The sequence below is a fragment of the Abramis brama genome (genome assembly GCF_963993115.1).
Source record: "Abramis brama genome assembly, chromosome: 6".
In the NCBI taxonomy this organism is placed as follows: domain Eukaryota; kingdom Metazoa; phylum Chordata; class Actinopteri; order Cypriniformes; family Leuciscidae; genus Abramis; species Abramis brama.
In genome coordinates this window covers 11,157,581-11,184,940 of record NC_139968.1, presented here as the reverse complement: position 1 = coordinate 11,184,940, position 27,360 = coordinate 11,157,581, and the positions used below count along the sequence as shown (strand labels likewise).

The 27,360-nt window shown below is 38.2% G+C and overlaps 1 protein-coding gene across 5 annotated transcripts; it reads right to left on the bottom strand.

The window, feature by feature from the left end:
* Positions 1-2,509: 2,509 nt before the first annotated feature.
* LOC311084355 (CD276 antigen homolog) lies at positions 2,510-26,672 on the bottom strand. 5 transcript variants are annotated; one of them, XM_084116345.1, is made up of 5 exons: positions 26,562-26,672; positions 5,850-6,031; positions 4,442-4,482; positions 3,584-3,913; positions 2,510-3,371 (listed from the first exon to the last, which is right to left on the bottom strand). In XM_084116345.1, the coding sequence occupies exons 2-5, from the start codon at positions 5,858-5,860 to the stop codon at positions 3,226-3,228; spliced, it is 528 nt and encodes a 175-aa protein (XP_083972471.1). In that variant the 5' UTR covers positions 5,861-6,031; positions 26,562-26,672; the 3' UTR covers positions 2,510-3,225. The 5 variants fall into 5 exon arrangements, with proteins under 5 accessions (XP_083972471.1, XP_083972468.1, XP_083972469.1 ...); XM_084116342.1 differs by lacking the exon at positions 5,850-6,031 and adding an exon at positions 19,124-19,277 and having other exon boundaries at positions 26,562-26,666; XM_084116343.1 differs by lacking the exon at positions 5,850-6,031 and adding an exon at positions 19,124-19,183 and having other exon boundaries at positions 26,562-26,666.
* Between the last annotated feature and the right edge of the window lie 688 nt (positions 26,673-27,360).

Here is a 27,360-nt window from a genome sequence, read left to right as displayed (position 1 = left end):
AAGTGTTCTTCTACCTTCCCTTTGTAGTGGTGTTTAGCATTTTTGATGCCCCTCTTCAGTTTGGCCCTGGCTGCACTGTAAGCCTGTGCATCCCCTGACCTGAAGGCGGTATTGCGGGCCTTCAGTAGGAGACGAACATCTCGGTTCATCCAAGGCTTCTGGTTGGGGTACATGGTGATCTGTTTCTGGGTGGTGACACTATGTGTAGTCAAGGAGATGTGGTCCAGTACAGATGTGGCGTACTGGTCCAAGTCTGTGTGGATGAACATATTCCAGTCTGTGTTTTTGAACCGGTCCTGGAGCACAGCATCTGTCCCCTCTGGCCACACTTTTACTGTCCTCACAGTGGGTTTCACACGTTGGATGAGTGGTGAGTACCGAGGTGTGAGGAACAGGGAGAGATGGTCTGATTGTCCAATGTGGGGGAGGGGTGTTGCTTTGTAGGCTCCAGACATGTTGGAATAAACATGGTCCAAAGTTTTGTCTCCTCTGGTGTGACAGGAGACATGTTGGTGGAATCTGGGAAGGACTGTCTTTAAATTGGAGTGGTTGAAGTCACCAGCAACAATAAAAGCAGCCTCAGGGTGTTTAGTTTGGTGTTTGCTAATGGCTGTGTAAAGTTCTTTCATAGCTAACTTAGCATTAGCATCCGGGGGGATATACACTGCAGTGAGTATGATGGAAGTGAGCTCTCTGGGGAGATAATAAGGTCTGCATTTGACCATTAAAAACTCCACATTGGGTGAGCAGTGACTCTCGGTAGTGGCAGAGTTTATGCACCAAGCATTGTTGATATAAATGCACAAACCTCCACCTCTGGTCTTGCCGGAGTCGTCTGCTATCCTGTCGGCTCGGTGTGTGTGGCGTCCTGCTAACTCAATAGCATTGTCCGGGCAGCTGTTGTTTAGCCATGTTTCGGTGAAAATCATGACATTTGAGTCCATAATCCGTCTGTTGTTAGTGATGGAGAGCCGTATTTCGTCCATTTTGTTTGCCAGAGAACGGACATTGGCGAGGAAAATGCTGGGTAAAGGGAGCCGGTGTGGTGTTAGCTTTAGCTTAGCTCGTAGCCCTCCGCGCCTACCCCGCCTTTGTTTACGTTCTCGGCTTTGTTTAGCACTAATTACAAGAAATATATTTGATCAGAATGCTGCAACTAACCAATCAGAATTGAGTATCCCAGATAGCATGTGTACTATGATTTTAAAAGTAATTTTCTAAAACACATTTCATGTATTTCATTTAATGTAGTACATTATCTGAAGTTGAAAGGATTTAAGTCAATTAACCACTACTAAAAGATAACTATTATATCACTATACTAACCTAAGAGCATAGTGCAAAAATAATGTGGCCAGGTTATATTTAAACTAATATATTAAAAATAATTAAGATAATTTATTTAAGAAGTATTATATTTATATAAGTACCTGTAGAAAGTTACAAGTTATTATTGTAACTTTCACACAATAATAAACTCCTAATTCATCAATGGTGATATTTTTGATGAACAGACGACTGTTAGTTTTCACTGAGTATTTGTTTTCAAAGCTGCTGTTTTCATATTTACCTCCTTCAACTGTGTTGCTGAAAGTGCGTAAGATCAACACTGGAGGATCCGGTAATCTCAGTTTGTACCAGTAAATCTCCTCTATATCAAGATCACAGGTTATATTCACATCAGATCCTAAAGTTACTGGTGTGTTTGTTAGACTCTCTGTGGCTTGATACAACATGAACAGATCTATGAGAGAAAGAAAAACACATTTATTAAGATATAAAATCAAAAGAAAACTGACTCAATCAAATGTGATGTGAGAAACTCACAGATCTGCAGCTGTATGATCTTCATTGTCTGATCCAGATGAATAATATCTGCTATAGTGATCATTCACACATCTCGAACTGTGAGCGGAAACACAAACCTCGACCACACAGACGAGAGGGGAAGTCAGAGCTGGCCTTCTCTGAGAACATGATCATTCTTACATTTTTGTTAAATCAACATCATATGTTGAAGTAAGTAATAGTTATGTGTAATGTAAGTCTGTCAGAGCTACAAATTTTATTTCAGATTAATATTTAAGATGGTAAACTGAATGCACAATATTTTTCAGGTATTATTTATGTATTTGTTGTAATTTACACAACTGAAAATACACATTTTCCATTTGGGAATTTTCATTTGATTTAAAATAAAATAGTGATGCAACTTTCACCAGGATATATTAATTAAACAACACTTTGCACAATTCTAAGAATTACTGTACATGTCATTCTTATGGAATAATAAGGATACAGAGTATGTGTTGTTTATATAGTGAATCAAAGACGTTATTCCCCACACGCTCTTGCGTGTCCTGAGCAATCCACTACACCCAACTCTGTATACTATACTACACCCAAAACTTCTGATTGTTTACCTCAGAATGCTGAACAATCACATTATTTATCAGGCTTAATTTATCTGAGCTCTATTATTACAAACTATTAAAAAAAATCTGCATACTTTTGAAAGTTTTACAAAACATTTATTATAATATACATTTATTCATTTAGCAGACATTTTTATTCAATCAAGCTTGAAAATGGAGGACATAACCAGCAGGTTATAAGTATACTTGTACTACTGTGAGTATATATTTATGTCGCTGTTCTTTTCATAGTTAATCAGTCTGTAACAAAAACAAACACACCAGAAAATAATGTAGAAAAAATAAAACCTGGACAAAGCTCGACGGCTATCAACATGGTAACACATATCATGAGTTTTGTGCCATGCACAACTTAACTTGTTTGTCAGCTTCTTAAAGCTATATCTGACTCATGTGTGAAAATAATTTTATACTGATGATCTAAAAACATTAACAGAAATTCAAAGGTGTACAGCTAGCAACTATGTTAAGTCTCTTCTAACTACATTAACTGCCCTTGTGTGAACTCTCAGTGCAGTGTGCTTCATTTCCCCATGTAACAGATCCTTACCAATAGAGTCAAGAATGACCTGTTCTGTATCAGTATCCGTTACATAATGTATAATCTAAACATAACATAATCCATAATGGGTTTGAACTTAAAAAAATAAATAAAAATAAAGTAATATCAGACATATATATGCAATAATCATTTTGTCCACAGTTTCATACAGCAGTCAGAACATTTGGGGTCCAGGTACAAACGACTGTAACTATACATTAAAGAAAGGCACTACAGCAATACAGCAGTCTAGCAAATTACTCTGATATAGTGCAAAATACAAAACAGCAACAGGAAAGTTACAATCCCTTCCGGCTGTGCTCTCATGGAGGAGCTTCTTGTATTCACTGTTGGTTTTGGAGGAGACACTGTAGTAGGTGCTGTAGTAGGCATTGCTGTTAGACAAAAAAAGTCACAAATATGAAAACATTACTATTGAGACAGTAATTGACTAAACATACAACAAAGGCATACAATGCACATGCTGGATGATAATGACAAAATAATTGCTAAAGCTTAAAGCTAAAAATATATTTGTTGAGGCATTGCACATCCTTTTATTGAATGACTCAAACTGCCTATGTGAGTAATAACGGTTTCCACGTACCTCTGACTAGAAGTGTTAGTTTGTGTTCCTTTTTCGCATTTAGGATATCACAGGAGAACTGTCCTGCATCGGTGAGTCTCAGATCGGAGAGTTTGAGAGAGAAGTTTCCATCCGCATACTCTGCGGGAAAACTTTCTATTCGACCTTTAAACATTGCATCCTGTTTTCCTGTTAAGGCAATGCCTTTTTCAATATCATAAACTTTAGTTTTTTGTTTGTATCTCCAAAACACATTCATTTCCTCTGTCTTTAGCTTTCCTTCATTGTATGAACATGGCAAGATGACAGAGCCTCCAACAACACCGATTTCAACAGAGTCCTGCAGAGACACTGGAGACAAGAGTAACAACTTTAATAAGAAGACAATAAATAAACTGTTACATGAAAAACCATTAGGGGTGGGAATTGGCAAAAATGTATTGCGATTCGATTCTGCGATATATTGCGTATATAATCATAAATAAGAGGAACTTAGAGCTTCAATCAAATTGAGAAAAATAAACAAAAATGTGTAGCCTACTGCTAGAGTCCAGTCCTGTTGGCTGCAAGGTCATCAACCAAAATTAATTTAGGAATATTTTCATTTGAATTTGCTGTTGAATGCACGGCAACAAAGCACAGCAACAAGCGCCACCTTGTGGATGTAATACGCAAATGTAAATGATCAGAGTAAACTCAGAGGAAACCAATGGAGAAAACCAGAGAGTAAAACAGCTAATTTTATAATTAAATATCGCAATACTTTTCGCTACTGTTTCGATATAATTGCGTGCGCAAAATATTGCGATACTGAACAGAGTCGATTTTTTCCCCCACCACTAAAACCCATACTGTAAACTGAGGTCTGTGAACACTAACCTTTGTCTAGCAGATGTAGAAATAAATAAATGAACCAGTATCTGCAAAAAAAAAAAGAAAGAAATGTTATTATTCGTCTGACATGATTATTAGACAATGGTTCTTGTCTACTCAAAGCAACATTTTTGTTTTAGATAAACTAGTTTTATTCACTTTAGCACTGGACACTGAACATCATGCCTAGAGGAGAGCATGACATCAGAGACATGTCATATGTGGGGTCTGATAATAGGCTTGTTTGAGATGCGCCTTGCCTCGCCTGAAATGTACGCGAGAGTAGGCGGCTGCAGTGAGAGGAGGAGTGAAAAAAGCGCAGGCAAGCCGGACAGTTCTCTCTTCTCATAGTGGATCTGACACCTGTGAGATCAAAGATGGATATCGCGGGATTCACGCTCGTGCACATTGTTGCTAATAAACTGGATGGAATTTAAGTTCTGTTGCTTTTATATGGAATTAAATAATGAACAAGACACCCAAAGTACTTGTTATTTAATTCCATTCCAAATACATGTTTATCAATCATTTTTTCTTTAATACAGACAGATGTTTTTCTTTTCTTTTTTTTCTTAAATTACATTGCATAACCCAAAGAGATCGCACTGTCAGATAGTTTGGGAATATTCACACATAACGTATACACATAAAACATGATATCAGAGTTTTAAAATCAAACATTTTAAAAGAGAACAATACATCACGGTTGTTTAAACCAATGAGCATTAAGCTGTGTCATCAGCAAGTCGTTTCCCATCATGCTTTTGATCAGCGCAGTCGGTGGAGAGCAACTGCGCTCGACTGCAGAATCCGACACGTCCACCTTGCGCTCGCGAGAGATTTTTGACATACATCAGCATGACATCAGAGCAAGGCGGACCGCACTCGGACACATTTCTAACCGGCATTCATCTCGCACTGATCACCGGTGATCGGTTCAGCGTAGATTTTGCTCATCTCAAACAAGTTTTGCCAATTTTTATATCATGGTGACTAGATATACCCTATTGATAAATCTGCCCAAAAGCTTGTCCTTAAAGTAAGTTGTGTCCATGACTGCAATCATCAAAAAAATAAAACAAATTAAGTTGATAGCAATTATTATGAAATTTTATTGTTTAGATTTTATTGTCTACTTTTAAGGCCATTAAAATTTATGCATTGTGATAATATATTCATCAACATCAAGATTTTAGGTTAAAACTGATATCATAAGGTGTGTGTGTGTGTGTGTGTGTGTGTTTAAGCACCTTTTAATCAAGTCTGTTGCTTTTGACATGTTTTATATACTTTTTAGAAATATGAAGAGAGAGAGACTGTTAAAAATAAAAGATTTCAAAAGAGAACAAAACATCATGAGCATTAAACCAATGAGCATTGAAGGATTAGTTCACTTCAGAATTAAAATACTCACCCCCATGTCATCAAAGATGTTCATGTGTTTCTTTCTTCAGTCGAAAAGAAATTAAGGTTTTTGAGGAAAAGATTCCAGGATTTTTCTCCATATAGAGGACAAGTTTCAGTGCAGCTTCAAAGGCTCTATACGATCCCAGTCGAGGAATAAGGGTCTCATCTAGCCAAACGATCACTCATTTTCTAAAAAAAAAAACATTTATCACTAGCTGTCATGCACCACACATTACGTAATCGCGTTGAAATGTCACACGTCACGTAGGTGGAAGCAACGACCTAGTGTTTACAAAGCGAACGTGCAAAGACTAAGGGTGCTTCTCAATTCTTATTTGTGCATCCTCGTTTCAGCTCCTCCCCCTGTAGGATCTGAGGGAAGGACGCAAGGAAAGAAAGAAAATGAGGACGGAGGAATAGAATGAAAGCTTTTATATAAATCAATAAAGCTCTTCCGCATAGGATACACCTGTGTATCCTCACTCATGACTCCTCAGGAAGCCTCCTCACTCCTCGATCCTTGACTCCTCGAGGTGCAATTAGAGAATTGAGATGTCCTTCAAGATGGCTGAGCTCGATCAGTTTCCGGGTCATAGGATGGAGGACGGAGGAGCGAGGAGACGAGGAGGGATATTGAGAAGCACCCTAAGTCGAACAGCCTTTACAAAAAAGGAAAAAAAAGATTTTGGACGATTTTGGAGTTGGAGGAGAAAATGAGAGTTTTTCGGCCTACTCAACCTTCCACCTGACCTTTCAACATGATTACGTAATGTGCAAGCCAAGCATTTGTGGTTAAAAAGTATATACATTTTTATTTATTTTTTTAGAAAATGACCGATGGTTTCACTAGATAAGACTGGCTGGGATCATGTAGAGCCTTTGAAGCCGCACTGAAACTACAATTTGGACCTTCAAAACGTTGGTCCCCGTTGAAGTCCACTATATGGAGGAATGTTTTCCTCAAAAACCTTAATTTCTTTTCGAATGAAGAAAAACAAACATCTTGGATGACATGGGGGTGAGTAAATTATCAGGAAAGTGAATCTTTAAGCTATCATCTTATAATCTTTAAACAGTGTCGTCAGCAAGTCATTTCCCATCATGCTTTAGATCAGCGCAGTCGGTGAAGAGCAACTGTCAGTGTGACATCAGAGCAACCAGCATGCATCTCGCAGTGATCACTGGTGATCGGTTCTGCCAGAGCCCGTCTACGGAGAGCCTGGCCACTCCCTATTAAGTCCTATTGTACCGAATTTTGGTTGTAGTTCCACCAGAGATCCACTGGGGGCGATCGCCCATGAGTGCAAAATGAATGGGAGTCAATGGGGCTAGACGGCTAAATGTGTCTCTTTCACCCGATTGCCGTTGAGAAATCTCAGATTTGATTGTAGGTTTTGCAAGTTCAACATGGGTTATAGGTCGAAAGTTGAATGAACGAGTACTTATGTCCTTTTGATTTCTTACAGGCTGAGTTGTTGTTAACCATAACACGCTAGCATTCTGCTAATGAACGCTGATTGGTCAGTGAAGGACTGATTACGACCAGAGATACCGCTTGATGGTATCGTGGCATCCGAAGCGGGAACAGAAACAAACAAAACAAGAACTCTTCTAGCACGTGTATTTACCTGTGTCAGCTGTGTTGTCGATGCCTCGAGAGAAAAGAAAGTGCAGAGCGCGAAAGCACCAAAGTGACTGAAGGATTGCCGTAAAGCAGTATCTCTGGTCGTACAATGTGTATGACGGCATTTACATTTTAAACGACTTTTTAAAGCAAATAAGTGACTCTAAAAAATCTAACACCCAGCAATGTGTAATTTCTTTGCATCTCCTTTCGAATACAACATTCAAATTATTAGACAAAATATTATATCCTGAGAAAAGTGGATTTTGAGAGGTATAGCGCCATAGACATCCATTCATTCTGCACTCGTCCTGTGAGCGCCCTCATATGGAGCCAGAGTGGAACTGCAACCAGTTCAGAAGCCGGAAGTGTACTGAGAGTGAAACTTCTTGCCTTATTAGACATTCTCTGGTTCTGCGCAGATTTTGCTCATCTCAAACGAGCCTAGCATCTCTGTATTAACACATGCTCTCAAAATTGCATGATGAAATTGAGCCACATTCAGAAAATTAATAACTGATAATAAAAACACATTATTCTTTAAATTCCAGATGTATTTTGAAGAATGCTGGTAACTAAACTGTTGACGGCACGCATTGACTTCCATAGTATGAAAAAAAATATTATGGAAGACAATGGGGACCAGAAGCTGTTTGGTTACCAGCATTCTTCAAACTCATACAGGTTTGGAACAACTTGAGGGAGAGTAGATGACCGAATTTTCATTTTTGGGTGAACTGTCCCAGTCTGAGACAGTGCTGACATAATGTTTCCTGTTTTAGCCTCGAGACTCCTCGTGATGCTATTCATCTGTACTTCTGCTAATCTTAACATGTAATTAATTTACAACAGCATTAAAATCTAACCACAGCCACCAAACCATCTAAGATTTTCTTACGTCCAGACAAGTTGTTTTTATTCCACAGAATTGCTTCTAACAAAAAAAAGTTAGACTACACTGACCGTTATCACAGGCGGAAGTAACATTGTTACAAAACTTTTCGTAGAATCTTGTGTTGTGTACTGTAACGTGAACTTTCATTTTTCATATCTAATGTCTCTTAATTAAATATCGAAAATGTACACCGATCAAGCTGTATGATAGGAAAATTGAAAACATGTCGGTTATATTTAGCTACACTAAAATGTGTACATACCTTACAAACATGACTCGCGTATTATCTGTCCGTGTTGATTGTCCTATTGTTAGTCCTGTGGGAACGTTAGGGGAAACGAAACCGGGCGGCTAAATATCGGAAAGTCCTAAACGTTGCTGCTTTCGGATAAAACGAAGCTTTTGGAAAGTTTGAAGCGACTAAACCAAATTCACTATTTCGAAGCGCTTGACGCTGGTGACGTCTGCTGGTCAGAACAGTGTAAATGCAACAGTGTAAATGCAGCCCAAACATGCATAAAAACAACTTTACAAAATAACTGCATATGTTTTATTGAAGGTGTACTCCATTTAATGCAATGAACAAATCATCTAATACCATTAAACATTTAGAGTCTTTATAATAGTATTGTATTAAATTGTAGGGCTTGTTTTGTTTTATGGATGTCATAATGCCAATAGTAGCCTAAGAGATAGTCTACAACGTTTCCTTTTTATTATACAAATGCGTCATTGAATGTCTACAATTTTCGAAATTCATCCGAGATCAAGTAAAAAAATCATTGGTTCATTGACAGATGGAATGCGACAGAGGCGAAATGTTGAAAATTCAATACAGTTATGACGTAAGGAAGCCTGGGCTGCGTTCAGCCCCGACAAAACGTTGCACAACGTTTTTTAAACAGAAACGGTGATGCGTTGAACACACTGTTCTGATGACGCAAGAGTTGCAACTATGGCAGCTGAGAAGGCCATTCTTTGTGTTCTTTGTGAAGAATTTTCGGAGCCTGATGAAGTCGGTATAAATATGTGTTTAATACTACAAAATATGCCCGATGTTACAGTAACTGCACTTGCCGCCCAGAACAAAAGAGAACATCCCAATCGAGTGAAGGGATTGCTGAAACTGAAATGGAAGCACACATCTTACCTAATTCAGACTAAAACGCATCTATTTAGCCTCACATACTGACTTTATTTGTAGTTCATACTGTTTTAATACCCTGTATTTTCTTTCTCCTTTTTAGGAAAAGCACTTAATTACCATTGTTTATTTCTATACCAAATGTCATACACTTGCAATGAAGCTAAAAATATAAGCAACTACATCATTATGTTGATAACCTATATTTTTACAACAAAACAAACATGTCTTCTAATATCCTCAGTTGTTGTGTATACCGAGCTGCATCGAAGACATTTGTAAATTACTTTCCTTGAACCCATTGTGCGAGTTCACTTTAATACCGTGTGCTTTATATACATGTTGCTGCTGATTGGACTGCAGTTCTGACACACCCACCAAACAAGAGAAAACGTATCTCAAACCCCGTTGCACACCGGTGCACGCCGTTTCCAGGAAACATGACGTTCAACCCGGAAACCGTAGCAAAACGTTGCGCACCGTTTTGAACTTGAACGTGCCCCTGGTTTACTGAAATCACGTGACTTTGGCAGTTCGATACCAAAATAATGGTTCGATACGCTCCGAATCACTTGTTCGAAACAAATGATTCGCAAACGTTTCAAAGCTTCAAAAAGCGTTTCGAAAGCACCCAGGCCATTGCTCACTGATGACCGTTTCTGGAGAGGGGGTTCAGCAAAAAATCCAGTAGCACCTCACTGCAGTACACGAGATCCAGGGGGCGGAGTTGGATCCAGATCTAAGAGGTGGAGATTGGTAGGTTTAGGGGTGGGTTTAGCGATCAGGGGGTGGAGATGGGTAGGTTTAGGGGTGGGTTTAGCGATCAGGGGGTGGAGATTGGTAGGTTTAGGTTTAGGTATATGTAAGGTGGGAGGAGTTAGATCTGGATCCAACTCCTCCCCCTGGATTTCGTGTTCTGCAGTGAGGACCATCTCAAAAAATCGGCAGCCGGCAGCAGGAAGTAGCTGCCACTGGCAGCTGACACCTGGGGCACGTTCAAGTTCAAAACGGTGCGCAACGTTTTGCTACGGTTTCCGGGTTGACCGTCATGTTTCCTGGAAACGGCGTGCACCGGTGTGCAACGGGGTTTGAGATACGTTTTCTCTTGTTTGGTGGGTGTGTCAGAACTGCAGTCCAATCAGCAGCAACATGTATATAAAGCACGCGGTATTAAAGTGAACTCGCACAATGGGTTCAAGGAAAGTAATTTACAAATGTGTTCATGCAGCTCGGTATACACAACAACTGAGGATATTAGACGACATATTTGTCGTAAGTTTTATTGTAAAAATATAGGATATCAACATGATGTAGTTGCTTATATTTTTAGCTTCATTGCAAGTGTATGACATTTGGTATAGAAATAAACAATGGTAATTAAGTGCTTTCCCTAAAAATGAGAAAGAAAATACAGGGTATTAAAACAGTATGAACTACAAATAAAGTCAGTATGTGAGGCTAAATAGATGTGTTTTAGTCTGAATTAGGTAAGATGTGTGCTTCCATTTCAGTTCAGCAATCCCTTCACTCGATTGGGATGTTCTCTTTTGTTCTGGGCGGCAAGTGCAGTAACTGTAACATCGGGCATATTTTGTAGTATTAAACACATATTTATACCGACTTCATCAGGCTCCGAAAATTCTTCACAAAGAACACAAAGAATGGCCTTCTCAGCTGTCATAGTTGCAACTCTTGCGTCATCAGAACAGTGTGTTCAACGCATCACCGTTTCTGTTTAAAAAACGTTGTGCAACGTTTTGTCGCGGCTGAACGCAGCCCAGACGTCAGCTGCCGCTAATAACCGGAAGACGGAGGTGGATGCCACTTTTAGCCAGGCAAATAAGTTATTATATTAATATAATTTTTTAGTACTTATTTAAATAAAATACTTCTATTAGTAATTATTTTATATTATTTGATTAAAAAAGGTTTATCAAATATAAATCAAGTAACGAAGATCATAGACATAATACAAAAAAAAAAAAAAAACATTAAGCTACACTTGAAATTATGAATTTGTAAATATAATTTATGAATGAGTGTACATGTTTGTTAAATAATGAAATCTATACATACAGAAAGAAATGCCTATGTAATCATACTGCATATTTATTAAATATACATACACATTCATTTAACTTAAATAATGAGAACAGGCAAAGGCAAAATTCCTTTCAGGATAAATCTCTGTCCAAATAGGCCCTTAGCTTAATTAAATTATAAATATTGTAGCTAATGTATTTAAAGGTTTTTCATTAAAAAAAAATCAATTGAAGTGTTCAATCCAGTTGTTTCAACTGGTTTTGTAGTTTTAGAATGTTTGAGCAGTGTGTAAGATTGTCAACAATCTGGCCTTATTTAAACATGAACTGTTGACGAAACGCGTTCATGCCAGCTAGAAACGAATGCGAGTGAGCAGCAGATACGGAGCTCTTTAATTCGCGACCAACCTCGTTTTATTGTAGTCCTAAGGTGAATTCAAAAAGGCATTCTTTTTCTTTGAAGCAACAAAGGCTAAATTATATATATATATATATATATATATATATATATATATATATGTATATGTATATGTATATATATATATATATATATATATATATATATATATATATATATATATATATATGTAATTGGTGTGGATGACACGCAGCGAATTATAATATATAGCCTATTATAAATATAATATATAAATTATGAATTTTTACGTGTATAAATATAATTTATGAATGAGTGCACATGTTTGTTAAAGGGATACTTATGGGGGTATTATTGTTGCAATATTCCAAATAAATAGATTAATATTCACAAATAAATGTAAAGAGATTCACAAAAATGTATCCAATTCACAAATAAATAGATTAAGATCCACAAATAAATGTAAAGAGTTTCACAAAAAATTATAAAATTCACAAATAAATAAAATGAGATTTGCAAATAAATAAAATATTTACAAATGTTTTATTATTTTACAAACACAACTCTGCGTGGCATTTATTTGTGAACCGCTTTCTGTGCATTTGTAAATCGCTGCACACATTTGTGAATTGGTTCCTGTGCATTTGTGAATCCCCTCACGCATCTGTGGATTTTGAAACACTTCTAGCGTTGACGTGCAGACAGATCCACAAATAAGTGGACTCCACCCACCGCCTACTCAAGCCAATCAGATAACGGCCACATCGAATATCAAATATTTTATTTATTTGCAAATCTCATTTTATTTATTTGTGAATTTTATAATTTTTTGTGAAACTCTTTACATTTATTTGTGGATCTTAATCTATTTATTTGTGAATTCGATACATTTTTGTGAATCTCTTTACATTTATTTGTGAATATTAATCTATTTATTTGGAATATTGCAACAATAATACCCCCATAGATACTTCACTTTAAAATGAAAATTCTGTCATCATATGCTCACCTCACCCTCAAGTTGTTTCAAACCTGTATGAATTTATTTCTTCTGCTGAACACAAAGGAAGATATTTAGAAGAATGTCAGTAACCAAACAGTTAACTGGTCTCATTGACTTCCATAGTAGGAAAAAAAAAAATACTATGGAAGTCAATGGGACCAGTTAACTGTTTGGTTACTGACATTTTTCAAAATATCTTCCTTTGTGTTCAGCAGAAGAAATAAATTCATACAGGTTTGAAACAACTTGAGGGTGAGTAAATGATGATAGAATTTTCATTTTAAAGTGAAGTATCCCTTTAAATAATTAAATATATACATACAGAAAGAAATGCCTATGAAATCATATTGTATTTATTAAATATATATTCTTTATACATATTAAATATACAATATTTAAACTTAAATAATGAAAGTCCTGTCTAAAAGAAAAAAAAAAAGAACTTTGTCTCATCAATTACCTTTATTTAAAATCATATTTTGCTATCATTTAAGTTCAGTTTTACACTTGTAGTACTACTTTTAATACATTCTTGTCTTTGTTTAATGAAGCAGCTGTAACTGTTGAAACAGACTTTGTATTTGTTGTTCTGAAATCAGAATGATCGACAACAATCCTGAACTAGATGGTAAAGTTCGTAGACAAACTTTAAGTTGGCTTGAAAAACCCTAGCCAGAAAGTTTGAAAAAAATGTAAAAAGTGTTCTAGCATGGTTTAACATGATTTACCATGTTTTTAGTATGGTTATCGCCGGCGCCACCATTGACCATTGGCTACTGTAGCTTGACTTCCAGTTACATGTGATTGGTTGCTACTACGTTGGACGATACTGATTGGCTGCCACGAAATGGCAGGTCCCTCCTAATATGGCAGGGTTTCCGGCTGTCAACGGCAGCTACTTCTGCTGCCAGCTGCCGATTTTTTCGCTGAACCCCTACTGGGTTTCTGATGACATGACAACGTCCTCGGCTCACTTTGTGCAACGCCACTACTGGTTTTTATGAACAGCAGAAATGATATCTTAAAAAAATATATATATTATTTTCAACTCAAAAGTAAATATGCATAGATATTTTGATACACTTTAATTTGTTATTTTGCAAGTAAATAAATAAATCAATCTCCCTAATCTAATTTAAGATGCTATCATCCACCAACTGCAAATCTGGACCTAACCAAAAAATAAAAATAAAATAAAAATAAGGATAGTCTCATAAACATAATTTGCAGGTGGTTGCAGTGGTTCAGTGTTCTACATTTATGTCAGAAGGAGGTCCATTTTCATCCAAATGTTTGATTTACACTTAACCTAAACTAAACAAAGTCTAGAGAAACTACTTAATAGTCTATTTTCAGTAAGACTCATTAAATATAAAGTTATAAAGTGTTTGCGTGTCTGCCATTGTGTTTAACTTGCATCATGCCAGATGTACGGTGGCCGAGAGAGCTCAACGCGCAACTGAAGAAAACACATGCAAATAGAAAAAACCCCAGCAAATTAAGAAAAACCCTTCATCAGTTTGACAAAACATGTGCTACAAATACTCACAACGCAACCAAATACACAAACGCGAAACTGGGCCTGAATGTTGAGAATATGAATTGTCTCTAAAAATGCTTGTTTACAGTTAAGACTAATAAATTGAAGTTCAAAGTGGTGGTTTCTGTGAATTATTATGCTAATCTACTAGCAAGACTAGTACCATACAGGCACGGCGTCATGGGTGGGCCTGACGGGCCTAGGCCCACCCACTTTTCAACAGGCCCACCCAAAAAATAACTAAAAAATAATAATTAATATATTCTAATTTTGTCAAGAATTATAAAAAAAAATCGTCAATAAGCTCATAATTTGTACTAAAATAGTCTAAATGTTTAGTTTTAAAAACAATTTTAAAAAGCTGGCTATGTCTATTTTGATGTTTCTGCGCAAGTTCAGCAGACAGTTCGGGTTTGTTCCGATCAGAGCTCGTGAGTGGAGAGCGCATTTCTGAATATTTATGGAGCTATTCTTGTGCCAATAAAAATGAACGTAGCTTTTCAAGAAACTAATGAAAATATAAATTGAAACTAAATAAATTATCTCTAAAACTGAAAAAGAATAAATCGCAGGCAAATTTTTTGACTTCGTTTTTAATACACTGCATGTTTTGCTAACTGTTTATCATATTTCAATCGTCATCTGAACCTACAAATGCGCTTCCAGAGTTTTCATTTACGCTTCTGAAGTTTTCGTTTACGCTCCCTGAGTTTTCGTTCGCCGTTCTGACACATTTCTCTCGTGGGGGCGGGGCTAGTAGCAGTGTGTTCTCATTGGTTACTGAGCTTTTGATTGATCGCTTCGTGACCTGGAAGTGAAGACGTCAGTGTTTATGTGTTAAATCAAGTTATTTATTTTCTAATAAGCTCTTGCCCAAACCAATATTAAATTTCAGAGTGTGACAGGTGTACAGTTCACCATTTGGTCCTTAGGGCAGTTAATTTATCTCATTGACAAATGTATGATTATTGTACATTGTGGAAAAACTGATAAAACTAGTTACAAAAATGATCTTAGAAAATTATTGAGTGGCATAAGTTATTCTGTTTTTAAATAACAGCTGTATATTGAGATGTGGTGGAAATGACATTTGTTCATTGCAGGTCAGAAATTTAAAATATTAACAATTTCTATTGTAATCTAAGTTTGTCCTCTTACAGACCTTAAAACTAGACAAATTATTTAAACTTATGAGACTGTTACGTGACTTTTGAACAAGTTTGTTTTTATTCAACTTCACAAGCCTAAAAGTGCCCCTAGTTGAAGAAACGCCCAAATATTTATAACCTATGTTACATGATCCTATATTCTGACACATAAACAGCATAGAAACCATAAAATAATTAGACCAACATTTACTTCCATCAAGCAACTAAATGGTTGGTATTTTTATAATTAGTATTAATATAATTGTTACATTTAATTTATTGCCACACTTTGATATGTAAATTATATTATCAGAGAACTGAATATTTAGCGTTGTCAGGCTTTTATTTGTGCTTAAATGGATAAAACAACGGCGCTGCACACTCAGCTGCTCATAAACATGCCTGCTATAAATTTGACCTGCCACAATATGGCGCTGTTTTCGACACTCTTGATGCTTCCCGAAAACATTCAGGGGAAAGCCTCAGTGCTTCATGAGGCTTCATTTGCCCATCCCTAGAGTAATGGTAGTGTTACAAAAATGCATTGCTGAAAACATATCACCTAAAATAAAGGCAGGTCGGCAGCCATGTTATGACCGTAAAGCATACATGTAACACCTGTGGTGGTAAATGATTGGTCTGAAAGATGGTCAAATATTATCACAGCACTCATTCACCACATCACAAAGGGTGGACAAATTGAATAATGGAGAGCAGCTTACGTTCTGCAAGTGAACGGTGCTTGTGGTACCATCCGAATGAGGCACAAAATCACTTTCACAGACATTTTGATTGTTCCCTGCTGATGAAATGACCTGCCTAACTCAACCCGAGCTGCTGAGTCTTTGGCCATTTTCAAGAAACTGCTGAATACGCATCTTTTTCATCAACACTTGACCCACTTATACTAACATTTTCAATTAAAAAAAAAAAAAAAAACTTGCAATATGTATTTTGTCACAGGTCGGGATGGGCCAAGCCGGACTGCGCCCACCCCTGAACCAGGACCACCCTGAGGAGCGTGTCAGAGACGAGACGGAGACAGAATTTAAAGGGATAACAGTTCTTTTTATTAAAGTTAAAAGTAATTTGAATAACCTAAACTAAAATTTTCCTTTCTTCTTCTTCCCAGGGATCGAGGCGATGCAGTGGTCTCCGGGGCCCACTCCCACGCCGGTACAGGATTCACAGTGGCCTGTGATGGACCGATGGGTTTCCACAAGTGAGTATGCGGTCGGGGCTGTTCCTCTTCCCTCACTGATGCAGGGTTCACAGGGACCTACGACGGGCAGGTGAATTTCCACAGGTGAGTAGACGGTCAAGGCCTTTCCTCTTCCCGCGCCGATGTAGGGTTCACAATGGTATGCGATGGACAGGTAAGTTTCCACAAGTGAGTATGCGGTCGGGGCTGTTCCTCTTCCCTCACTGATGCAGGGTTCACAGGGACCTACGACGGGCAGGTGAATTTCCACAGGGGAGTAGACGGTCGAGGCCTTTCCTCTTCCCGCGCCGATGTAGGGTTCACAATGGTATGCGATGGACAGGTGAGTTTCCACAAGTGAGTAGATGGTCAGGGCTCTTCCTCTTCTCACACCGGTGCGCAGTTTACAGTGGCCTGCAAGGGACAGGGACGAACAGAATGGCGACTTCAAGCAGCGTGCGCAGTTCTCACATTCACTCTCTTGAGATGTCCCCTTTCCACTATGTGGACAGAGTGTGTTGCAGGAAGATGGGCACTTCACACGAGACAGGTGGGCTCTGGAGCTGCAGCAGACCTGAAGTCAACAGGCGGAAAAGAGCTTCTTCAGACAGATGGATTATAGGGCGGCAGCAGACTCGAGTCGCAGGCTGAGCGAAGCTTATGTGTTGCAGGGGACAGATAACTTCACACCATGCAGATGGACTTGGGGTTGTAGCAGACTGAAGTCGCAGGCTGGGCGGAGTTTCTCTAGGACAGACAGAATCAACTTCAACAGCAGTATACAGTGCTCACGTGTGTTGCAGGGGACGGATAACTTCACACCATGCAGATGGACTTGGGGTTGTAGCAGACTGAAGTCGCAGGCTGGGCGGAGTTTCTCTAGGACAGACAGAATCAACTTCAACAGCAGTATACAGTGCTCACGTGTGTTGCAGGGGACAGATAACTTCACACCATGCAGATGGACTTGGGGTTGTAGCAGACTGAAGTCGCAGGCTGGGCGGAGTTTCTCTAGGACAGACAGAATCAACTTCAACAGCAGTATACAGTGCTCACGTGTGTTGCAGGGGACGGATAACTTCACACCATGCAGATGGACTTGGGGTTGTAGCAGACTGAAGTCGCAGGCTGGCGGAGTTTCTCTAGGGCAGACAGAATCAACTTCAACAGCAAGTTAGTTTGACTCACGGATGCTGTTCCTTCTAGTCCTCAACAGATGGGGCCGATCGACATTATCAAGCTCCAGTTACTGACAGTAGACCAGCACTGCACGTGGGGAGTGCACGGCAAAAGAGAATAAATCTTCCACACACACACACGGCACTTTTACTCCAAACATGCAACGTGAAGGGGAGAACCGTCAATTTAAGCACTGCAATCCACTTCAATAAGTGCAAATAAGGCCAGCACTCACCCAGAGGCCTCCGTGCCACAAGCAACGAGCTTCAATGTTGGGAAAAAGGGTGTCTCGGGGCTTTCCTCCACAGACATAGACAGGATTCACATCACCGTTCCAATACGGGGGAAGAGGATAGGAGATCGCACATTAATCAGTGTAATTCACTCAGTGACGTTTAGATAGCACAATCAAAACACTCCAATCCACCTTAAATTCAGTGTTGAAACATGTAGGTAAGAGATCCAATGGTACGATTACTTATCTCTCTCCCTTCCAGGCGAACGGGGTATTTTCACAACTCTTTCACACTCCTCGAATCCCATCCAACACACTTGCCCCTGCACACCACAATTCTTCTCTGCAACACTCAAATGGAACGACGTCTCATGGGGGAGAACCACCCAACAGTCTCTCTTCGCTGGCTTTTTATATCCTTCTCAATGCCCACATGGCTTCGTCATGGCTCTAGATTAATTCCCCACACCTGATGTCGATTTCCTCATCCCGGTTGACAAGGCAACAGATACTTCTTTACACGGGGGGTGGTGCGTCCTTGTTATTATACCGGAGGGAACACAATTGCGGCGAACTTTAGTTCCGCCCTCTCATTTGTCACACCGTGACATATTTGCTTGACTAACTGGGACTAGTCACAGCACTTACATCTTTGCCCTATTGTTGGTTTGATTGCTTCTATTGTTCTCTTCATTTGTAAGTCGCTTTTGATAAAAGCTGTTTGGCACACTAGCTGTTTTTTTTTTCTGCAGTGTCAATGCCTTTTTTTTTTACATGGGTTATATGGCTAAAATACATTTCCTATGTAAATCCATTGTGCTTTTATTGTAGCATAATGCATAAACAATAGTTTATGTGTGAATGTGCTTTATTTTAAACTGATTTCAAACCCACCTCTTTTCTCTCACAACCAGGATGTACACAACCTCGAAACGCATTCCCATCTGAGCCTCACTGCATGCCATCGAGACAGGAGAAAACAAAACGGTTTTGCACAGTGATAATGTGCGATATAAAAAATGATAATGCATCTGATATGTCATGTCAGCTGAAAGGGAAAATAAAACCCAGAGGTGTAAAGTTTGCCTGTTCACAGGGTCAAGAAAGAAGGATCACATTAGCATTAGTCTTAGCATCTCTATACTGGCTAACAAGGAAACAAAACCACAAGGATCACAATCAGAAGCAACCATTACATGTACAACAACTGACAAAGTACTTCTTCTTCTTCTTCTTTAGGGTTTATCGGCAGCTTGCATCCATTAATGTTGCACTACCGCCATCTTCCGGATTTATTTTCCTTTCATGTCCATTTACATCATATTCTTCTCATCAGACCTGTTCTTGATAAAAAAAAAGAAAATATTTCCTCTGCTTTGTTCATTCTCCCCACTTTGCAGTATTTCCCTCACTCCTGTCCCTATTATTCCAACTTTTCCTAACTCTTCCATCATATTTTTCCTCTGTTCTTCATATTGTCTGCAACTCAACAACACATGCTCTATAGTTTCTGCAACCTGACAACAACCACAAAAACCAATTGGGTGCTTTCTTATAATGTGTAGTGTGCTATTCAAATTACTATGACCTATCCTTAATCTTGTCATAACTATTTCTTCTTTTCTATTCCCTCCCCTATTCTTCACAACCCCTACTTTATTTTGAATAGCATACAAATGTCTCCCTTTAGTTTCCCTGTCCCACTGATTTTGCCATTCTCTAATGGCTTCTTTCCATATTATACTCTTTCCTTCAGACTTTGACAACTTAATATTTACTTCAATATTCTCTTTTTTAACAGCTTGTTTAGCTAACTTGTCCACTCTCTCATTACCCACCATGCCAATATGAGCAGGAATCCACATCAGTTGAATCTCATAGCATTTTTCCTTCATTCTTGTGTACATTATCAATATTGAATACAGTAAATCCTGATGGCTATTAGATATACCAGTCATGAGACTGTATAAAGCTGACACTGAATCACTTCCAATCAAAGCTTTTTTAATTTTGTTTTCCTCAATCCATTCTAATGCTATCATAATAGCGTATAATTCAACTGCATACACACTCAGATCATTTGTTGTTCGTCTGCTTATCTCACCTCTTTGATTAAAAATGTAAACTGCAGATCCAGTCTTTCCTGTTTCTGGATCCTTTGATCCATCTGTATAAATCTGAACATACTCTTTATATTTAAAATCTATATCTCTATAAAATTCCGCTGCCAGATCTTTACTATTACTTACTGCTTTGACTCGAAGTAACTTAAAATCAACTTCCATTGTTTCTAGCGTCCATACCGGTGTATCAGGCCATGTTACTGTTGGGCAGAATTCCTTTTCATATACTCCCAATTCTCTCGCTGCCTCATCTCCTATCCACCCAAAACTGAACTTTTGTGCTCTCTCCCTTTCCCAATTATCTTGTAGTATTCTTTTAGTTGGATGATCTCTGTGTCCTTTTAGATTTACCCAATAATTTACTAGCAATTGTTTACGTCGAATGTTCAATGGCATTTCTCCCGCTTCCACCTGTAGAGCACACACTGGTAACTGACAAAGTAACAAGTGAAACACAAGGATACACAGGGGCAAACACGCTTAAGGTAATGAGGAAACAAGATACACCTGGGGAGACTAATCAACATGAAAAACTACAAAGAACTACAAAACATGGCACAAGACAAGAAACAACAAAATGTCCACACAAGACAAGGGGAACACAAGACCGTAATCATGACAAGCATGATGACGTACTTGATTAATCAAATACGTATATGTCTGACGCATGCACGGAATGGGATGTTTTTAACACGCCTGCATTAATCTTGTATTTAATGTAATGTAAACTAATGCAGACTTAAAGATAGAATAAATAGATCAAAATGGTTTTTTCGTTTGACAAATTATTCTGTAATTTTAAATCATAGCTTTAACGTATTTAAACTTAACGCAACGAGGGCATAGTGTTTTGAATAGCCTAACCTAATTAATTTAATTTGGTCCTTGGAAAATATCCATAACTTTTGTCTTAATTTTTTAGTCTGTCTTATAAACAGTCTTCTGTGTTATTTGTTTCATAGTTCCGTAAAAGCAATGTGGCATTTTTTAATTCATGAATGAATCAAAAAGGAATGGAATGAATGGAAGTCCAACAAATTCACAAACTGTCAGGTAATATGAATACAATGAAAAAAATATAGCCGCAAGCAGCCATTATCGGGGCCAACCGCAAAGAAGACGATAAGACATGCCAACATGGCTGGGAGTGTCAGACCAACTGCAGCAAGGAGCAATTAAAGACATTTAAAGATGAATTGGCAAAATGGCTGAAAAACCATACACATTAACTGAAAATATGATTTAATGGATTATCACTTTCGACCAATAGGTGGCTATTGTCATGAAATCCATAACTTTTAGTCGGCACGGTCTGGAGATGATACGATTTGATGTTGGTGAAAATCGGACAAACGGGGTCTAGGAGAAGTTAGAAAAAGTAGGTTTTAAAGAAAATAAAGATGGCGGACAGGAAGTTTGGCTGACTATGGCAAAATTGATATCTATGTTTTTGGCATAACCCAAGGAATCTATTAAGACCAGTGTCACTGTTACAATAGGCAAATTTATTCAAAAGCTATTAGCATTTTGGACATTTTTTAATAAATGTTTTACCACAAAGTGGCGCTGCCCCAAAACTATTTAAGTACCTTCAAGGCATGGTGCCGATGACTCATACCTAGTTTCGTAACGATACGCTTATGCGTTCATAAAGTATAACATTTTATATCACAATACTGTATTGAAGTCAATGGCAATTTCATGTTTTGTTCTATTATAGCGCCAACAAGAGGCACAATCCCACTATTTTTTGTATGTGTCCTCAGAGTGAGCCCATACATGTGTCAAATTTGGTGAAACTCTCTCATTTCGCTTTATAGACATTTATATGTATAAACACGCAATTTTTATGCCACTTACTATTAATTATTTTGACATTTGGGCATTAACATATGGCCAGCGACCTATGTTTTCAAACTTTTGATGGTGGTTTCGTCCGATATTGGCTTATAACGGTTTCGAAGATATTGGCAAATGTTTTTTTAAGCGCTAAATAACAACGCTACACAAACCGGAAGGCGGAACCTGGCATGTTTGGTATCATTTGACTCGGCAAGGATTCAGGAACCTAATAAGATGACTCCAGTGAAAATCAGCATTTGAAATTTTCATTTTACTGCTAGGTGGCGCTGGTTCGAAACTTCTCAGGCTCCTTCAGGGCATCGTACTGATGACCCATACCAAGTTTTGTAACAATACGTTCATGCGTTCACAAAATACAGCATTTTAGTGCAAAATTCTAAATGGCCAACACCCAAAATGGCCGATATGGAAAAATTGTATATCATTTGACTCGGCATGTTGCCCCAAATCTAACGAGACCGCTTATATGATTTTTGGACAAATTGTTCAGAAGTTATAACAAAAAATAGCCATTTTTCGTATATCCAGACCAGTAGGTGGCGCTACGCCGAAACGCAGGCTGAAGCCTCAAGTACCAAGTACCAGAACATGTACCAAGTTTGGTCTGAATAGAATAAAGCATTGCGGATATACAGCCTTGCGTCTGTTTTTGGAAGCTCTACGTAAAATTAGTTTGCGCAGTATTCCAGAACAGTTTGATGAATCGGCATGATTTCCATAACTTTTTGTTGACATGGTCTGAAGATGATCTGGTTCAATTTTCGTGATAATCGGAGCAATGGCCTAGGAGGAGTTTGAAAAAGTAGAGTTCTCTGAGTCATAGGGTGCAATTGAATCGTCTTGAGCAAAGGAATCATTTTATTAGGATAATTTTGTTTCTAGCCCATACGGTTCAACAGTTATTAGCATAAACATGAGTGAAACTTTGGACCGTTGGTGGCACTAGAGGGATTGAGTTAGAGACTCCAAATTTGCTATGGTGACATGTCAGACAATCTTCTATCTGTGTGCCAAATCTCACAACTTTCCCACAAGCGATTCTATGGGCTGCCATATGGCGCTTTTCCACTGCATGGTACGGTACGGCTCGGTTCGGTACGGCTCACTTATGGCGCATTTCCACTGCATGGTACGGTACGGCTCGCTTTGGCTCGCTTTAAATGGTACCTGGTCTGTTGAGGTTCCAAGCATACCGTACCGATACTAAAATGTGACGTGAAAGCACTGCAGATCACTTATTGGTCAGACAGAATCATCACTACCAGCGTAATTGTATTTGCGACACGAGACACTAAACCCGCTAGATTTAAATAGCCAGTAGACAACAGCCAACGCTGTAGCACCTCTTTATAAAGTACTTGCTTGAAAAAAGAAGATTTTTACTAACTGCAGTGGAAAAGCAACCGAGCTAAAGCGAACCGAACCGTGCCGAGTCGAGTCGTACCACGCAGTGGAAAAGCGAAGCAAGCCGAACCGTTCCTAACAAAATATATTAATTAGCCTACATTACACTTTGCATGAAAAATATCAATGTGCCTTTATCCAGGGAGCGCTCAATCTCTATCTAAGGCAGATTTTTCCTTCAAAATAATTGGAAATTGAGTGTAGTTAAACATAGGATCTCCGTTATTGTTTCGAGCGTTTTAGACGATGGTGTGAAAAGCAGATGAATAAACATTTAGGCTATTTGACTTGACTGAGGCGTTATTAGTCATGTGAGACCATCTTTTCTTTCATTTTAATGTCATTTTTTGTTTTTTGTATAATGTAATAGGTAATCGTGCGTATGCGATTTTAAACTTTCATGACGTAATCGAAACCTACTACAGAGCATGCGTGTTAAAACGTCAACTACGTATTTGATATCAAGTACGTCATCGTGCTACAGGCTGCAGCGAGGACTTCTTGACAAGTTAGGGTTAAAACCAAGCGGCAACCTGCATGTCTCTCTCTTGAAACCAACACGGAAGTGACTTAAACTGCAATTCATCGACTGGTCGCTAGAGGCTGGATGCAAAACAGAGTCAACTTTACAGCAGAAAAAAAATGTGTTTACAACCTGGTGCAAAAAGTGATTTGGTCTATATAGCTAATTTTGCCCTTCATTACAACTGTGAGGGTGGTGAATTTTTTTTATAACTCATCCGTTTAAATTATATTAAATTATATATTAAATATATTATATTATATTTGTCTGCTGTCTGTTGGCCGTCATGTCACCTCAGCTTATCCCGCCTTTTTGCTCTTTTTCGTTTATCCGGGAGTGACGCGCGGTGACGCACTACCAAGATGGCGACGTCCGGCTCCGCCCACTTTGGGCTTCAAAAATGCTCTTCAGAAACCTACGGGTGACGTCACGGACACTATGTCCATATTTTTTTTTACAGGCTATGGTTAAAAGATATAGTACATTCAGTGCCCTAGATGACGCAATACATAGTTCCCACAGGCCAATTAATGTCACGTGACCTCCCCGGAGACGCCATCTTTGAGGGCAAAAGCTGCTGTGTTTACAATGTTTTACCATACTGTCTATGAGTTTTACAAGCAAATTTCGAATATTTCTTTCTATTTATAATGTTACGAAAATCATGAAGAGACAAAGTGACAGAGATTATAAAGAGATTCTATTAACACAAGATATAGAGAGGTACAATGCGAAAATTTCAGTCATAAATGGTGTGGATCCGTATGCGCTAACAAAGGAAGCACTGAACACTGATTATGCAGCTTTGCCTCAGATACAGTATTATCATGTGTACCATTATCTGGTATTGGCTAGGAGTTTTAATACATGTGAGCAATTCCGAGCCTGGAAATATGTGCATGAATATGAATATACACGGTATGAAAATAAATAAAACTCGCATGCAAATTAATTAATTAATGTAATGCGGAACTACTTTATACGCGGGTTCTTTAGGGACATAATCTGAGATTGCCATGCTGGAATGTGTGTGTGTGTGTGTGTGAGAGAGAGAGAGAGAGAGAGAGAGAGAGAGAGAGAGAGAGAGAGAGAGAGAGAGAGAGAGAGAGAGAGAGAGTCGCGGGCGCGATCGAACAGTGGAAACAATGTTGTTTTTGTATGTTTTTAATATCTCGTCATTTTGTGCATACAGGACATAATTCAAACTGCAAAGTGTTAACTTATATTTGTGTAGGCTACACTCGCAATAAAAAACAACAAATTCTTGCGTGTTTTGAGGGAGTTTCTTTCCTGTTTATCCTCGCCAGCCATAACCTCCGTCGTTGTTCTGACAAAAGCTTAGTCTTCTCACATTCATGAAGTCTAATGACGGGTATACTGTCAAATCCAAATTTAACTGAACCTCCGACACGATTTAAACATCCATTGACCCAGCAGGAGATCACCATTTTCACTTTTTATCACGAAATTAACTCGCTTCAGCTTCTTCTACTATTGTTCTGCCCACAGAAATGGCGCCGGGTCGGCAAATGCCCGTATGTTGTGACGTCATGTGGGAACTATATTGCTTATTTTGTAGCAGAAATAAACGGCTGCAGAAAAAGTTATGTGCCATGCAAAATGTAAGGAGTATAGGCATTACAAATATATGGGAGTAAAGATATACTTATTCAATAATGTAGTCAAGTAGAGAGTAAAAGTATTTCTTTGACACTCAGTAAAACTACAAAGTATCCAACCAGATACTTAAGTACAGTAACTAATACAATTTACTTACAAACCTTACACCACTGATAAAACCAAGATTGTAATGTCAATTTTAAAAAGATTGCATATTTTATTTGTTTATCTGCATCATGTAATGTGACCTTTAACTGACATTAGAGAACTGTGAACATTCAAATGTGTTGTTAAATTACTGAAATATTTACTTAAAATGTTTTAGGTTAAGAGGTTCAGCTGAGAAAAAATGTTTTGGAATCTCTGCTATTATTAAAGCTGTACTTCAATGTTGGTCTTTTGACTCCATAGGCTGCCAAAGGGGTTGAAAAGAAGCATGTACAAACTTGTACCATTCTTTTTTTAAAACTATGAAGCAACACCCATGTTCACTTGGACTTTGGACAGCAGTTTTGTTGAATGTGATAAGTTTAAATACAGACATAAACTTTTTTTATTTATTTAGCTTCAGAACCTGGATTTTACATTGAACAATTGTGTAGTGACCCAACACTTACCAAAATTGTAAATAACACAAATTACCATAAACTGCATGACATGCACAAACTGTGATTTACCAGCTAAGCACTTGAAATGTGTTTGAAACTCTACAATAGTATAAATATTAAAACAATAGTAAAACTCTGATAAAACCACTTCTCCATAATAATCAAACAATATTAAAAATAAAATCACGTACCTACTACTGGAATCCTACGGCAACCCTAGAAGCTTTCTCTCATTCACATGGGGAAAAAATGTACACTAGCTAAACTAGTTCCACAGTCTGTTGGCTAAGCACTTTGTCCCTTGCTGTAGAAAAAGCCCCTCCCTCACAACCATAAAAGGGCCTCTGTGAAAGGGCATGTAAGTAAAAGTTGTTAGAAGGCAGCTGAGGCTTTTGTAATTTTTTTTATATAAGCCTACTTTATTTACCTCAGGAGTGTTTTCTATGTGGCTGCGAGTGGTAAAGAAAGTGCACGACTTGAGACTGCTACAATTCAACTATGAGCATGGATTAACAACACATTTACACATTTAACCAAATCAAAATTTATTTTCAAATGGCTTGTCATGAACTGTGACAGTATTGAGTGCACAATGCAGGAGAGTACAAGAAAAACAGTCTTTAATTGTTAATGTTCCAAGGGACACGCAAGAGAATAACAGAAATCCACATGAAACACAGAAAACAGAAACAGAAAACTGGGGACTTATACACAGAAGATGATTGACTGGAACACAACAAAGGAAAAAGGGAACACAGAGCATACCGTATTTTCCGGACTATAAGTCGCACTTTTTTTCATAGTTTGGCTGGCCCTGCGACTTATATTCAGGTGCGACTTATATATCAAAATTAATTCAGACTGAGATGAACCAAGATAAAACATTACCGTCTACAGCCGCGAGAGGGCGCTCTAGTTGGCGGAGTTATTCAGAAGCGACACCATATGAAGAAAATTTAATGGATTCAGTGATGTGGAATGAGATCGCGG

Excerpts from the sequence above, each read along its gene's own strand:
- LOC311084355 (XM_084116342.1), bottom strand. The coding sequence starts at position 19,272 with ATGACATATCAGATGCATTATCATTTTTTATATCGCACATTATCACTG. Across the intron at positions 3,914-4,441 it reads TCTACATCTGCTAGACAAAG|TGTCTCTGCAGGACTCTGTT; the intron begins GTTAGTGTTCAC and ends TCTTGTCTCCAG. Across the intron at positions 3,372-3,583 it reads ACTAACACTTCTAGTCAGAG|CAATGCCTACTACAGCACCT; the intron begins GTACGTGGAAAC and ends TTTGTCTAACAG.